Source organism: Corvus moneduloides, chromosome 2, assembly GCF_009650955.1.
Source record: "Corvus moneduloides isolate bCorMon1 chromosome 2, bCorMon1.pri, whole genome shotgun sequence".
Taxonomy (NCBI): Eukaryota; Metazoa; Chordata; class Aves; order Passeriformes; family Corvidae; genus Corvus; species Corvus moneduloides.
Window position 1 is genome coordinate 120,624,028 of NC_045477.1, and position 14,463 is coordinate 120,638,490.

Here is a 14,463-nt window from a genome sequence, read left to right on the forward strand (position 1 = left end):
TGTGTCATGGTCAGCTTGAACCCACAGCTGCTTCAGCAGGAGCAGGTCTTACCTGCAGCCACAAGCTGGGACTGCTTCCTCCTGCCTTGTCCTGAGGTCTCCAGGGGCACCAGGACTCGCTGCATTCCAGCTGGTGCTGCTGGAAGGGAATCCCATCAGGAAGAGGATTTGCTGCCAGTTAGAGCAGTATTCTTCATCTGAGTGACAGAAACAGTGTTAACCTTGTGTGAGGGAGAGAACTTGCCAGCATAGCCATGAAACCAAATCCTCGGGAGGCTTTTCAAGAGCAGGGCTGGGGGGGGGCAAGTTCTCCTTATTTCCAGAAAGAAATTCTAAAAAAAACCAAAATTTAAAAAAAGAGAAAGGAGATTTAGCACCTCTCCTATGAGGACACACTGACACAGTTGGGGCTGTTCAGCGTGGAGAAGACCCCAGGGAGACCTTAGAGCCCCTTCCAGTGCCTAAAGGAGCTCCAAGAGAGCTGCAGAGGGACTTTTCACAAGGGCATTGAGGGACAGGACAAGGGGGAATGGCTTCCCACTGCCAGAGGAGGGGGTTAGATTGGGTATCGGGAAGACATTGTTCCCTGGGAGGGTGGACAGGCCCTGGCACAGGGTGCCCAGAGCAGCTGGGGCTGCCCCTGGATCCCTGGCAGTGCCCAAGGCCAGGCTGGACACTGGGGCTTGGAGCAGCCTGGGACAGTGGGAGGTGTCCCTGCCCATGGCAGGGGGTGGAATGGGATGATCTTTAGGGTCCCTTCCAACCCAAACCATTCTCTGAGTCCATGATTAACTTCTGGAGGTGTTTCTTGAAAGTGAAAAATCCAGCAAATTTTTTTGCTGCCAGCATTGAGAGCAGCCCCACTGGTCAACCAGCCCCACTCAGCTTCTATTTCTCCCACTGATTTTTTTAAACAAATAATGCCATATTATTAAAGAATCCCCCATCCAAACTATCAAGAGATGTAATTGGAAAATTATCAGTGAATTATACTTTTATTTAAATTGCTCCTGAAGAACTAAGCACATCAGACAGTGCATAACACTGCCAGTGGGTTCTGTCTTGCAAGGTCAGGGTGAGTACAAAAAGTTAGCACTGAGAATGGAAAATTGAAGAAACCTCCTGGCTGACACATCTTTTCCTGTTTTGGTTTTCTTGTCCTTTACTGTTGTTTTATATACGGTATTCACCCGCAATCAAATCTTACCCTAACAGCAAATATTGACTGCATGTGAGCAGCCTTAGCAGTAGCATTTCTGGAGGAGACCTTTCCTCAAGGTTTTATTGTTCAGGCTGTTAAAACACATGTTACAGTGAAAGAAGAAAAAAAAAACCAACCCAAAATTGAAGTGGTTATACCCAACCACAAGTTAAACACAAAAGCTTTGAGCTCATGTCATGCAGCTCTTCTGTGTCATAGCTCCCTGCCAGTGGAAGAGTTGTGGTGTTTCACACTTACCTGCTTTACAAATAGGAATTATAAACATTTCTGTGGCCTTTCTTCACTGGTCACTGCTGGGTTTTGATGTTTGAGCCTTTTCCCCCCAGAAATCCATGTCTGGAGGGCACAAAGGGGCTGGGGCTGCCTCAGCCCCTCCTGGGGGTCCCCTCAGCTTCTTGGCAAACCCCAGGTGTCAGCAGGAGCTGCAGCACCTTCTTCTAAACCTAGAAATGTTAGAGAAGGGAAGGCATAAACTTACAGTACCATGCTGGGCAGGAAAGTTACTTTGTTTGCTTAGCAGTTCCCAAATTGCAGGCTTTTAAGGATCTTCTGCTCCTGAGTTTTGCTCCCATCAACTGTGGCAGGGTGGGTGAATTTCTGGGCTGGTTCAAACAGTTTATTTCAGTGGATGAGGATTTCACCTTTTATCTTCATAGTCCTGTTAAAGGACTTAATTTAAATAAATTAATAACAGTGTAATTATTTTAATACAGCCCTATGGTGTGAATAAAGCAGCAGCACAGGGGAATAACTGCACTCTGGTTTTCTCTTAGGGGATCCTTGGACCTGTAGGCTGCTTCTAAAGTGCAGCAAGCCTAAATTTGGCTTAAATTCGCTATACAAGGGCTCTCACCATAACTGGAATTATTTTAGGTGTCCAGAAAGGCTGAAAATCACATGTGGCATATTTATCTACAAAAAAAGTGCAGCTCTAACCTGCAGCAACAGGAGCTTATGCTGTTCTTGCACACCACTGAGAGCAGGTTTATAGTGCTCTGCCTTTTAACTATCCCAGCCTTTCTCTGTGGTACACACTGTCTGACCAGTGCTGGTGAGACCCAGGCACACAAAAAGAGATTTCCTGAGCAAACAATCCAGCAAGGGACGTCTCAAAAGTTTTCCAACAGCTGAAAAACATCAGTTCTTTTAAAATATGTGACCAGTCCCATTGCATGACAGTGTGAGGGGGTCTGGAAGTCCTGCTGGCACTGACTTGGGATGTTCTGCATAGCTGCTCAGGGATTCACCTCCTGTGAGTAATGGTAACCATCCCAAGTCATGCTGGTAGAAATTTGGTGTGATGCCACTGTGGTTATTCATCACACCAGAGTGTGCACCCTTGTGTGTGTGTGCCAGTCCTGGTGCTGGGTGCCTGTCACAGGAAAGGGTGGGCTTTCCTCAAGCCCTGTGTGATTGATTATTCTGTCAGTGCCATTCAGAGCTGTTCTCCTGTCTGACAGTCACATCTCAGGCAGCAGAGGCACAAGATTCCTTGGAGAGAGCCCCTGTCCTGCAGGCAGAGCTGTGTCTCCCGGGCAGCCTGTGCTTGGCTCACCATTTAATATTGTCCTTGCTTTCAGTGCACCAGGAATCAGGCCCAGCGATTCTGGCATCTCGTTTGCTGTTGATTAAAAAGCCCTTCATTATCCAGAATTGGCTACAACTGTGGCTGTATTCTGAATATCTTTCCCTGTGCAAATAAGTACTTTTAGCCTGGAGAAAAGGAGGCTCAGGGGAGCCTCTACAATTCTGACAGGAGGGTGCTCCCAGGGGACAAGGGGCAGAACAAGAAGAAACAGCCTCAAGCTGCTCCAGGGGAGGGTCAGGTTGGACACCAGGAGGAATTTCTTCATGAAAGGGTTGTCAGGCATTGGAAGGGGCTGCCCAGAGAGGTTTGCCCAGAGGGTTCCCATCCCTGGAGGTGTCCAAGGAAGGCCTGGATGTGGCACTCAGTGCTCTGGGCTGAGGACAAGGTGGGCATGGGGCACAGCTGGAACTCGATGGACTGGGAGGGCTTTTCCAGCCTCAGTGATTCTGTTATTTGTGATTTGGGCCATGTTCATTCCTGGCAAAGAGCAGCCCAGGCCGTGTTAATGTTTGCTGCAACCCTGCTCTGCTCCACGTGGGCGTCGCATTGCCGGAGCTTGGCCTGGAGCCCTTTTCTGTCAGCCTTGCTCACTGCCCGGTCATGCTTTATTGCAGCACTTTGGTGCAGGGTTTAGAACACATCAGGAAGAACTGCTGGGGTTTTTAGGTGAGCACAGCATGCCAAGTTACTGAAAATGCACCTAAATTCCTGTCTGCGAGTTGAGAAAATGCACAAGAGAAGTTTATATATAGCCCCCGTATAAAGGGGACGTTCAGCCTCTCAGTAATTCGGCGATATATGTGTCCATTAAAAAGTTTGATCCTCTTGATACATCTACAGGAAGGAAAGAACAATGCAATCACATCTGGTGAGCTCTAGATCTGTACGATTCCCCAACCCTTTGATGTATTTACACAACTCCCCAAACGCATGCACAGAAAGACAGCAGGCTCCAGAGCTTATCTGTCTCCTCCTGTGAGGGGTAGCACTGGCACACCCAGCTCTGGCTGGTTTGTACAATAACTTGTTTCAATCTTGATATTTTAATCTGTCCCAAGCATCAGAGAGGAATTTACATCTCCTGTCTCAAGTACTGCTACTTCCTACTAGTGCCACTGTTCTCGTGTGACACTTTGGATGCATGGATGGAAACCAGTCCCAAAAACCTGTACTGCTAAAGCTGGATTAATCAATGCTAGTCTGGACTCAGGATGCTGGGAAGTGTAAGAAAACCTGCTCTGTGGCTACAAATACGTCCTTCTGTAGAATCGTGGAACCACAGAATAGTGTGGGTTGGAAGGGATCATCTCCTTCCACCCCCTGCCATGTGCAGGGAGGGACACCTTCCACTCTCCCAGGTTGCTCAGAGCCTTGTCCAGGATATCCTTCCAGGATAACCCTAAATCAGGAAGGCACTTAAGCAAATGTTTAACTTTCAGTTTGCATTGTAATTCCCTTGTTTCAGTTTCCTGAAAAGAGTCTCCCTAAATCAGGCTTTAGTGTCAGTTTTGGCTCTTGCCTTAAAATCCTGCTCATTTAGGGGACGCGGGGCAAGCCCTAGAGCCACGAGCAGACCCTGTAACAGACCATCAAGCACAAACATGACCAGCATGAAATTTGGGGTGGGGGTGGAGGAGGGCCTGGCAATAGATACCATCTGCTTCAGCAAGTTAGTACCAGATGTCTGGAAGCTTCCAATTCCAGCCCGTAAAGGTGGAGCTGAAATAATTGAAATTGTATTTCTGTTTGGAACAAGCAAGGAAAACTGTCACAGCTATTTTTTTAGCCATAATTTCCAGAGATGAAAAGATAAAAATCTTGTGTTTTGCAGACAAGGACTTGTCCCCCTTTAGAGTAGCAAGAATTGAATATCCAGGTGAGAAAGAAGAATACACTGCCAAAGGCTGAGTTTAAAGCAGAATTCCCCTCTTGTAAGTTCACAACAGTACAGGGCAAAAGTCAAATGTCCAGAATGCACTTTTCCAACTCATGTTGGACAACATTTGCTTGTCTTTGGTTCCCATTCCTTGTGGTGCAGAGCTGGCAACTGGTTTGCAAATGTTCTCTGTCATCTTCTCTTCCATAAAGGATCCATCTTTTGGGGGAAAATATGTGAAATGAGTGGCCTGGAATAGCTCAAATGACTTCTCTTTAACCCCGAGAGCTTCAAGACTGAGCTCGGAGAGGAAGATCTGTTTGGGTGACACCAGGCATTTTTGGGATGGGGTTCCCACCTCTGAGCTCAACACGTATTTTCTAAGTCTAGGTGCTGTTGGAAATGGAGCAAAGGCTTTAGAGAGACCAAAATAAATCTGGACATGGCACAAATCCCCTTTCCTGGGTGGGCTTCTTTAACTGGGGGCGAGGTGCTGTTGTGGCAGCACAGTGCTGGGAGTATGAAAACACTGACAACATGATCTAACACTGGGTTCAAAAAATTTTTCTGCCCAGTTTATGTGAAACGTAGCAGTTTCCAGAGCCTGTGTGTGATGTTTCGAAAGCTTAAAATATGAATCCCATAAATCCAGTGAGGATGTGGCAGGCATGGATTTACTGGGGAAGGGAGGGAGGGAACTGAAAGGACGTCAGTGCTGTTGGTGTTTCTGTCTGACTTCAATCTGAGCAATGTTGCTGGTGAAATTTTGCTTTTGCTGAAAAAGCATCTCTTGCTTTTGAAGTTCTGTGGAAAGAAAAAGCCTCATTTAAAACCATGACGTCATTATCCCATTTGATCATCCACAGATAGCTGGGAAAAATGGACAAAAAGGGAATTGGGCTTGTTAAGGGATTTCTTTAATAGGCCAGCAAATCAATACTTTGTTTCCATGGATTTGAAGGGGGAGAACTTGGCTGTTTTAAGTAGTAAGAGGGAATTGTGTTAAGATCTGAGTGGTGATATCTTTAATTGCACCTTTCAGTGCAATTTGTGCAAATTAAACTTGCATAGATCATAGATGGTCCCCTCACGTCGCTGTCTCTGAGGCAAGCTGCAGCTCAGTGTCAGTCTGGCAGTATTTCTCCTAAACCATTAGGTAAAAATGCAATTTGATTTCCAAGTTAGTGTTAATGTGAGAGCAGAAAATGAAATAAAAAAAGCTGATGCTGAGGAAAATTACTATTTCCCTGATAGTGCCTTGCTGCTTTAAAAGTTGACTTTGAGGTCATGGGCGGAAGGAAAACTCTTGTGTGAAAAATGGGAATTTCCAGGCTTTTAGGTAAAGTGGAGAAAAAGATGATTACTTTAAATGATGTTCATGTTCCTACATTTTTCCACATTTTCTAATTTCCTGATTTATTTATCCCAATTCATTAACAGTTATTTGGTGTTCAAGTTACTGAGTAATACTCTCCATTATTTACGTTAAATGCTGTTGTTATTTTAAAGTGCTTTAATGGTTTTCCACCCCCTACACATGCAGACAAATTCACCCCACCTGCCCCAGCCCCTGTGCACTCGATTACTGGACATGGATAAGGGATTCCAGAACATCCCTGCTCTGAAGTGCTGTTAATTGAGGGTCTGGACCAGATTTGCAGCTCTTGTAAATGGGCACAGCTTCAGTGAAATGGTCCTTTTTTATATCAGCTGCAGATCTGTCCCAGTCCTGCTGTGTGTTTCTAAATTGGGAAGAATAGCTTGTGGAAATCTCTGATATCCCAGGTGAATAATGGAGCTGGGCAGGGCAGAGCATGTCCCAAGTTCTTATTTTGGGAAAACTGTACATTGCAAATAAAGACCATTTTTTCCATGAGAATTTCAGAGCTGAGTGTTTTCTCCTGCATGAAATAAATCCTCAACACTATGGGGACAGAAATGTCTTAGAGCTTCAGCTGTGCTGAGTCTCAAGGAGGTCTGGGGAAGGAAAGATGCTTATCAGTCCATAAAAAGAGATTTCTGTTGAAAATAAACATTTAAAGTATAATGATATGACTTTTGTTTCTCTGGTTATGCAGCTGCCTTGGGATCTGAGCTCCTGGTAAACACGTTGGCCTGGTAAAGGACATGATTCAGACTGTCCCAGATCCAGCAGCTCACATCAAGGTTAGTTTCCTGTTTATTGCAAGTCCTCAGATGTTTGGAGAGCCATAAAATTAAAGAATATGTACACATACCACAGCTTTTCTTGCATGTTTATAAATTGTGCTACAGCCCCACGTGGGCTTTTTTATTCCTCAATATTTACATGGTATTGTCTGAGTCAGCCCTGCAGTCTTTGTTGCTGACACCTGTGTGATCTGCTCTGAAGTACGTGGATATTTTAAAGATAACTTTTTCTAAAATTAACCCACCTTGATCATCCTTTAATATTTGGTGTGTTTGATAAAATACACCTCCTCGAAAAATACTGGATTTTTATGTCCCTGATTCTGCTCCACGACATCCAGTGGCAAACATTAAATTCAGCTGAAGAAGGAAAATGAGCATAATGCAAATATTCAAAGCCAAACAAACATCCCTTCCATAGATTCAGTGCAATGTTTAAAATGCTTTAAAACCAGCATTGGTTTGCTACGTTTCAGAAGGAAATGTTTGTTTTTACTCTATTATGACTATTATTATTATTATTGCTATTATTACTGTGGTTTTCTTACCCTTTTTTATGGAAGACTTGGAACCTGTGAGACCTGGCAGGTGTAGCTGTTGCAGGGAATGAGTAATTTTGGAGTACTGCACACAAATTTAATCAGCAACTGGAGTGATAGGACAAATAGTAATGGATTCAGACTGAAGGAGGGGAAATTTAGGTTGGATATTAGGAAGGAATTGTTCCCTGGGAGGGTGGGCAGGCCCTGGCACAGGGTGCCCAGAGCAGCTGGGGCTGCCCCTGGATCCCTGGCAGTGCCCAAGGCCAGGCTGGACACTGGGGCTTGGAGCAGCCTGGGACAGTGGGAGGTGTCCCTGCCATGGCAGGGGTGGCACTGGATGACTTTTAAGGGCTCTTTCATTCTTTCTGACTGCCTTTCTGTCTGTTTTTCTTTGAAGTTACATTTTCTGCAACACCTTTCATGGAGTTTCTCCTCAGCTGGCTGCCATCTACCACTCAGCAGCTCTCTCTAGAAAAAGCTCCACTTTACAACTTATTTTTAACTGAAGCATAGAATAAAAATGAAATATTGTTTTATACAACTCCCTTTTTCTGTAAAACGCAGTGAATGAAAGAATCTCTCTCTCTCTATCCCTCTGTGTTGTTTTTGGGTCATGTTTAGTTACTAGGATGAGTTGTTGTAGTGGGAGAGCTCATTCTTTCCCCCTCTCCAGGTTTTCCAAACCCAGCACTTCCACAGCCTTCTGGTCCTCAGTTGTTTTTATGGAAAGAGCAGAAAAACAAGCCCTCATCCCCCCCAAAAAGGAGTCTCCCTACAACTTGGTTACAGCCAGTAAGACTTCAAAACACTGAAGGGGATTTAGTACCTCTTCATGCTGTCTAAATGCCCACAGCAGCAGAAATAACATAAAGAATAACTCAGTTTCATGCTTTCTGCCAAAACTGGTGCCCGAGGAAGGTTTTTGTAACCACAGGAGTTAGTGGGAGAGGGCAAGGCTGGGTATGAAAGTATCTTATTACAGCAAGAGAGCTGCATAAAAATCTCTGTAATGGTGTGTTCGAGGGAATTGTAGGAGCCTGTTCTCAGCAGAACATCACCCCAAAGTTGCTGGTTTATTGAAAAAGGGTGTGAGGAAGGCAATTACTTTAATGCTGTGTTTGGGGTAGGAAAGCTGGCCAACTCCACTTCAAATCCTTCTGATTTCTGTTTATGTCATTAGGGCCTGCTGTGGTCTAAACACGTTCTCTGGAAAGCTGCCATGGATGCTCGGGTCATTTAGGCTTTAAAAGTGGACATAGCTACATTCTTAAAAATAAGCCAGGATAAAGTGCAGGGGATGTGGGAAAGCCTTTTTGGTGTGGTGGTCTTTTCTGTCTGTACTGAGCACAGCTCTGGTGCCCCCAGCATGAGAAGGACATGGAAATGTTGGGGCAAGTCCAGAGGAGGCCACGAAGTTGATAAGGGGAGCAGCTTCCCTATGGAGACAGGATGGGAGAGCTGGGATTGTTCAGCCTGGAGAAGAGAAGGTTGTGTGGAGACCTCACAGCAGCCTGCCAGAATCTGAAGGGGGTACAGGGAAGCCAGAGAGGGACAATTCATCAGGAACTGGGGTGACAGGACAAGGGGGAACAGAGAAAATTTGGGTTAAGATATTGGGAAGAAATTCCTCCCTGTGGATGGTGAGGTCCTGGCACAGGGTGCCCAGAGCAGCTGGGGCTGCCCCTGGATCCCTGGCAGTGTCCAAGGCCAGGCTGGACATTGGGGCTTGGAGCAGCCTGGGACAGTGGGAGGTGTCCCTGCCCATGGCAGGGGGTGGGACTGGATGAGCTTTAAGGTCTTTTCCAACCTAAACCATTCCATGATTTTATGATTCTACGATCTCTCATTGCTGTTATCAGCAGAAGAGGCAAACCGGGTTCATTACAGTCATCCTTGATCAGGTTTTGTTTAATTAACTGTATTCTGTCACGTGGTGCTGTTTCTTTATATCCTTCAATAAGCAGACACAGCCCCATCCATGCACATTTAGAGCTGGAACTTTGAAAATTCACTTTCTGGGAAGTGTCTGGATTATTAAGATTTGACAGATCTCAAGATTTAAGTTTTCTGCCTGAACATGTGTGGAAAAGTAATGCAAAAGATACATGAATATGGCAAGATGAATACTCAGAGATGTCTTTTTTTTCAGAAAGGGGGATTTCATGTGCTTCGTGTGAGTTTTGTGTGTGCTATTTTGAAATCAGCCTTTTCTGCTACCAAGAGGAAAATGTAACAGATCTCAATGTTCTCATGCTCCGTTCCTGAATGGGAAATGGTAAGAGCTGGATTCTTACCCAGAATCACCCATTCTGCACCCAGGCAGATCCTGTCCAATTTTGGGAATGTTTGGAAAGCCTCAAAGTGTGTGTCCTCGTTCTGTTTGGGCAGCTTCATTCCAGAGATGCTAAAGATTAAGCTTTACATTTTTCAGCTTGAATGAAGCATCTGACATTGGTCTGGTGACCCTGTGGCTCCCTAATGTGTAATTTCACCTGAGTCACCACCTTGTGTTTTGTCCAAGTGCAAAGGAAAGAAACATTTGATGTGGACAAGAAAAACTATGGATGTTTTTGGATTTTCAGTTTCAGTTCAGCAAAATATGGGGAATTCTGACCCTGATCTTTGAGCACATTTAGTGCCTGTAAGGGGACCGGAAGAAATAAGACTCCTCACATCAATAAAATTGTGGCTTTTTATGGGCAAGACTGTCATTTACACACACTTTATTGTGATATTTTTGTTGTTCTCTTACCGTTAAACTCCAGTTCTTACAACCATAGTCACAGAAAAACTCTGAAATGCTGCCTGAGATTTGCATGTTTTGTTTTTAGGGATTTATGCTTTGTAAATACTGACCTTTAAATAAACCTTTTATTTTTTTAAGAGTTAAATTCTGGTTTCAGGAAAGGTCAAATGTTTGTTTGACTTTAGTTAGCTCGTGCCATCACTGTGAGGGGATTTTGTGGAACCAATACTCAGAAAAAACAAATTACTGCTGTTCCTTTGGGCCTCACTGGGAGAGGAGAATGCAGGGCATGGTTTGGAGATAAAAAAATTACTGTATTTATCAGGAATGGTATTTATCCTGGGATAATGGTGTGATTTTCATTGAATCAAGGCTGGTGGAAGATTTGGTCTGTTCACATTTAGTTGATTTTTCTGTTCGTTGGTGATGATTTTGAGATGTGGGCTGGCTGAAGAGATGGGTTAATGGCACACCCTGGTTTTTCATTGCAGCAGGTGAAGAATGGGAACAATTTACACCCCAGACAGCTTAATCAAAGAGGACATTCTTGATAAAAAAATTCTCAAAGGGCATCAGACGTTTCAAGCCAAGCTCAGCTGGTCTGTACAACCTCATTTGTTCTGTGGGTGTTACTGAGGTTGTTGTCTCCGAATCTGTCAAATTTGGGTTATCAAATCTAGAAGCTGTTCCTGATACTACAATGAATGAAAACGTGGTTTCTCAGGAGAAATAAAAGAATTACTCCATAGCTGTTTCTTCTGAGTTTAGCACTGCTCTGCCTGAGTTGTGGTGGCACATCCACATTTCTGTGCACAGCATCCCATATTGTCACTGGAAGTATCACAAAACTTTTTGTTGGCCAAAGAATGTGTTAGATTTCAAATTGTGGCAGTGTAGAGATGCTGCTGGATGTACCTAATCTGTTGTGTTATGGTTAAATCTGATTTTTTTTTTTTTTTTGAGCTGGTATTATTTGTTAAGGAGCGTATTCTGGGTCTGATATAATCTGTTATTTTTCCTGGAATTGTTGAGTCTCTAAATAAGATCCAAGACTTTGTTATGCTGGGAGTTTTGTATGCACAATACAGTCTCTGCCTGAACAGGCAGGGGGACAAGAAGGGAAGGACAACAGAATTAGTATTATCCTCCAGGATAAGGAGGATAAAGCCAGGCTTTTACCCCCACCTCTTTTCGGGGTCTTTCCTAAGCCAGAAGCCTGGTCCTCGTGGATTCTTTGCGTGGCTAAAGCACTTCTTTCATTGCTTATAAAGCAATATTTGGGCAGCTCAGCTGGGAGTGAGAGCATGGAAATCCGAGCCAAGGATACAAAGAGCTTTGCCCAAAGCCCCACGTGAAGTAAACTGAGACCCATTGCAGCCTGGATGAGGAGGTGATCCATGTGGAGCATGGAGTACTGCTCAATCACAGGGTGCCACCAGGTGATAACACACTCCCATCCCTTCTGGAAAATACGGAATAACTGCTCCTGAAAGCAGCTGACTAATGAGCCAACCCTCCTCCAGGCAGGAATTGGTGATGGGCAAAAGTCCTGCAGTGGCCTCTCACTGGCAGAAGGTGCCTTTAGCCCCAGAGCATGGAGGTGAACAAGCTCCTGGATGTTACCTGGGCTGCAAACTGGTGCCTGACAGCTGCTCAGGAATAACTCCAGCCTGCTCCATGACAGATGTGAAAAGGTTTTAGTATCAGCAGCCCCTGAAGCTGAACAGTTGTAACTCCATCCCTTTTTCTTACCCCTCACTGTGGACTTCATTCATTATTCTGGAGAAACTTCAAAAGCTCTTCCCTTGCTTTAGTAGTGACAGGGTAAAACCACTGTTTGAGTGTCACTGTGCTCCTTGTTTGAATGATCACCACAGCTTACTCTGTGTCCTCAAGAAAATAAAGTTTGCCATGGATGAGTTCATAAACAGAGTTTACCATGGGTGTGGGTGGCACTCCTCCCCTCTCGTGCTCATTCAGAGCTCCCACACTGCCAGGCTTCAATTTGCTGTGCTATTTCCCTCCTGTGTCAGCACACATCAGATACCTGTAATAATGCCAGAATCACTACTGGATTTGAACTCTAGAATCCCCTCCTAGGCAGAAATTGTGATTCACTTCTCAGCAGCTTAAAATTCTGGATGGTAACCAAATGATTGCCACAGAGTTCCAGTGAGTAAATTCTTCCTTCTTTTTATTTTTTTTTTTCTTTTCTCTTGAACTCTACCTCTTCTGTCTGCCTGAGCAAATACCTCCTTGCTAAAGGAAAAGAGAGATAATGGCTTCTGTGTGCTGTAATTGATGAACTTTCAGCAATTGGGAGCAAATCCAAGATTGCTGCCAACAACCAGATGGAAAACAGTGTTAATGACATGTTCAAAGAAGAGTATGTTATTTTGATAGGGGATGGTCTAGAGACTTTAATCTCTATTGTTATAGGGACTAATGGCATGGATAATTCCTTAAGTGGGGCCATTTTTAAACAAAAATTATCTTCTTCATAAGCAGGAAAGAGCAAACTAAAGAGCACCAAATGCATTTTCAGAGCTCTGGCTGATAGATGTGCTTTACACAAACCCTTTGTTACATGGAGTCAGATGTGTTTAAATCTCATTTCTGCAGTCTGCCAGACGGTTGAAAGTCTCAACATTTCCACTGGTGATGGGTAGAAATCATAAAATGGATGGCCATGGAAACCAGAGCCAGGGTGGGAAGCTGAGGGTGGGGAGAAGCTACGAGAAGAAGTTGGGAAAGACGGACGAGACAAACTGGAACAGGAACAAAACCGGTTATACTTTGGGGACGCTGAGAAAGAAGATTCCTCCTGTTCCTATTGCTCTGCTCTGGAGCCTGGAGTGGGACTGAGGGCTCTCAAATCTCGGCCTGTAAACGTCTCTCAAGCCCACTGCCACAGTATTTGTCCCCTTTTCCTTAGGTCCTGGCCACCCTGGCATGTGGGGCCAGCAAATCCATAAGCCCAAGTGTCCAGTGCTGTTGTGTGCCTCCAAGGCCATCGCTTCTGTGTGTGGCTTCATTGAGATGACTGAAGAGAAGGGGTGCAAGAAGCTCTGGCTCTGCAGCAGACTTGGGACTCTCTAAAGGACTGTGTCCTTCTTCCTTGAAAACTGGTTACAGAAACCACCTGCCTTGGACTATCCTCGCACAGATCTGCAGAGCAACTGCTGAAGATGTGTGGAGATTGTCTCCCAGCAAGTCAGAGTTCGCTGTTTATTGTACACTGGATTTGTATTTTGTCTTGATCTGGCCACAAATATCCCAAGAAATGGGTCATCCTTCAACTTACTTGAGAGATGATTCCCCATGATTCACGACCGTGAAGCATTTCCTCATATTCAGCCGCCCTGCTCCCCTCCTTGGCAAACCTTTGTATATCAGCTCTGTACGGATTCCTTAATTTCACACTAACTTTGCTCCTCCTTCCTTACCTTCTTAAAGAGGGAGATTCATAGGGAGAGCTGAGGGGAGGTTGCCAAGCACCCACAGCCTGTGCACATTAGTTCTGCTCAGAGTCCATTTTGGGTGGTGGGGGGTCAGGCAGCTTTGCCCCTCACCTCTGCATGCAGCCCTGCTTTCAGCTGTCCTGGTTGTTTGGTCACAAATGTGGTCACAAATGACCACTTTGTTACGCTCCTGGTAATACCTAGCAGGTATTACCTTCCCAGGGACTGTTGCTCCAGCAGCCCAGACAGGGATGGATGATCCTCTTGGACTTGGTGATGTGCTTCATCTGTTCAGAAATGAATCTCTCCTCTCTCTCACTCTCCCTCCTCCTCCTCTCTCTCGTCCCTCCCCTCCCTTTTCAGAAAATCTCATATTTCAGGTTCTACTAAACCCCGTCCTCTTTAAATCTGAAATTTTACTTTATTTCCTACCCATGTTCTTATCTCCTCAAGACCCTTTTGGATCATTTCACCCATCCTGCTGGTGTCCCAAAGTTGACTTTGGGGTGCAGTATCTTTGGCTGATGTGTTGTTTTATCCCCTTCTTTAGATTGTTAATACAGACATTACCTCATAAACAGTTATGGGCATTTGATTAGATACCTTTCACCAACTTGCTGTTTTATCATTTGCCATAAGTCTTTTCCCTGTTGTTCTGTAGGACTTTTTCAGACTCCCAGTGTTCTTTCCCAAGACAATTCAAATTCTTCTTGTGGAAAATCTTCTTTGGCTCAAGTCAGCAGCCAATATTTGGGTATTTCCATACGTGTTTAATTAGAAAGAGAAACTGATTCTGTGCAGCATGTATATTCCTGGTGCAATTTTGTTTATTAATCAAAAAAGTGTATCTTGTCCTTAC

At 44.7% G+C, this 14,463-nt stretch overlaps 1 protein-coding gene across 7 annotated transcripts in view; it reads left to right on the forward strand.

Moving 5' to 3' along the window:
* The window catches only part of ERG (ETS transcription factor ERG), a 136,397-nt gene that overhangs the window by 30,565 nt on the left and 91,369 nt on the right, over window positions 1–14,463 (forward strand). For 6 of the 7 annotated variants that reach the window (XM_032101106.1, XM_032101117.1, XM_032101110.1 and 3 more), the window contains one exon: window positions 6,765–6,852. In XM_032101106.1, coding sequence (XP_031956997.1) covers window positions 6,814–6,852 — 39 coding nt within the window. In that variant the 5' untranslated portion in view covers window positions 6,765–6,813. Of the gene's footprint in view, window positions 1–6,764; window positions 6,853–14,463 lie in introns of those variants that run through there. The other variant, XM_032101115.1, reaches the window with a different exon arrangement.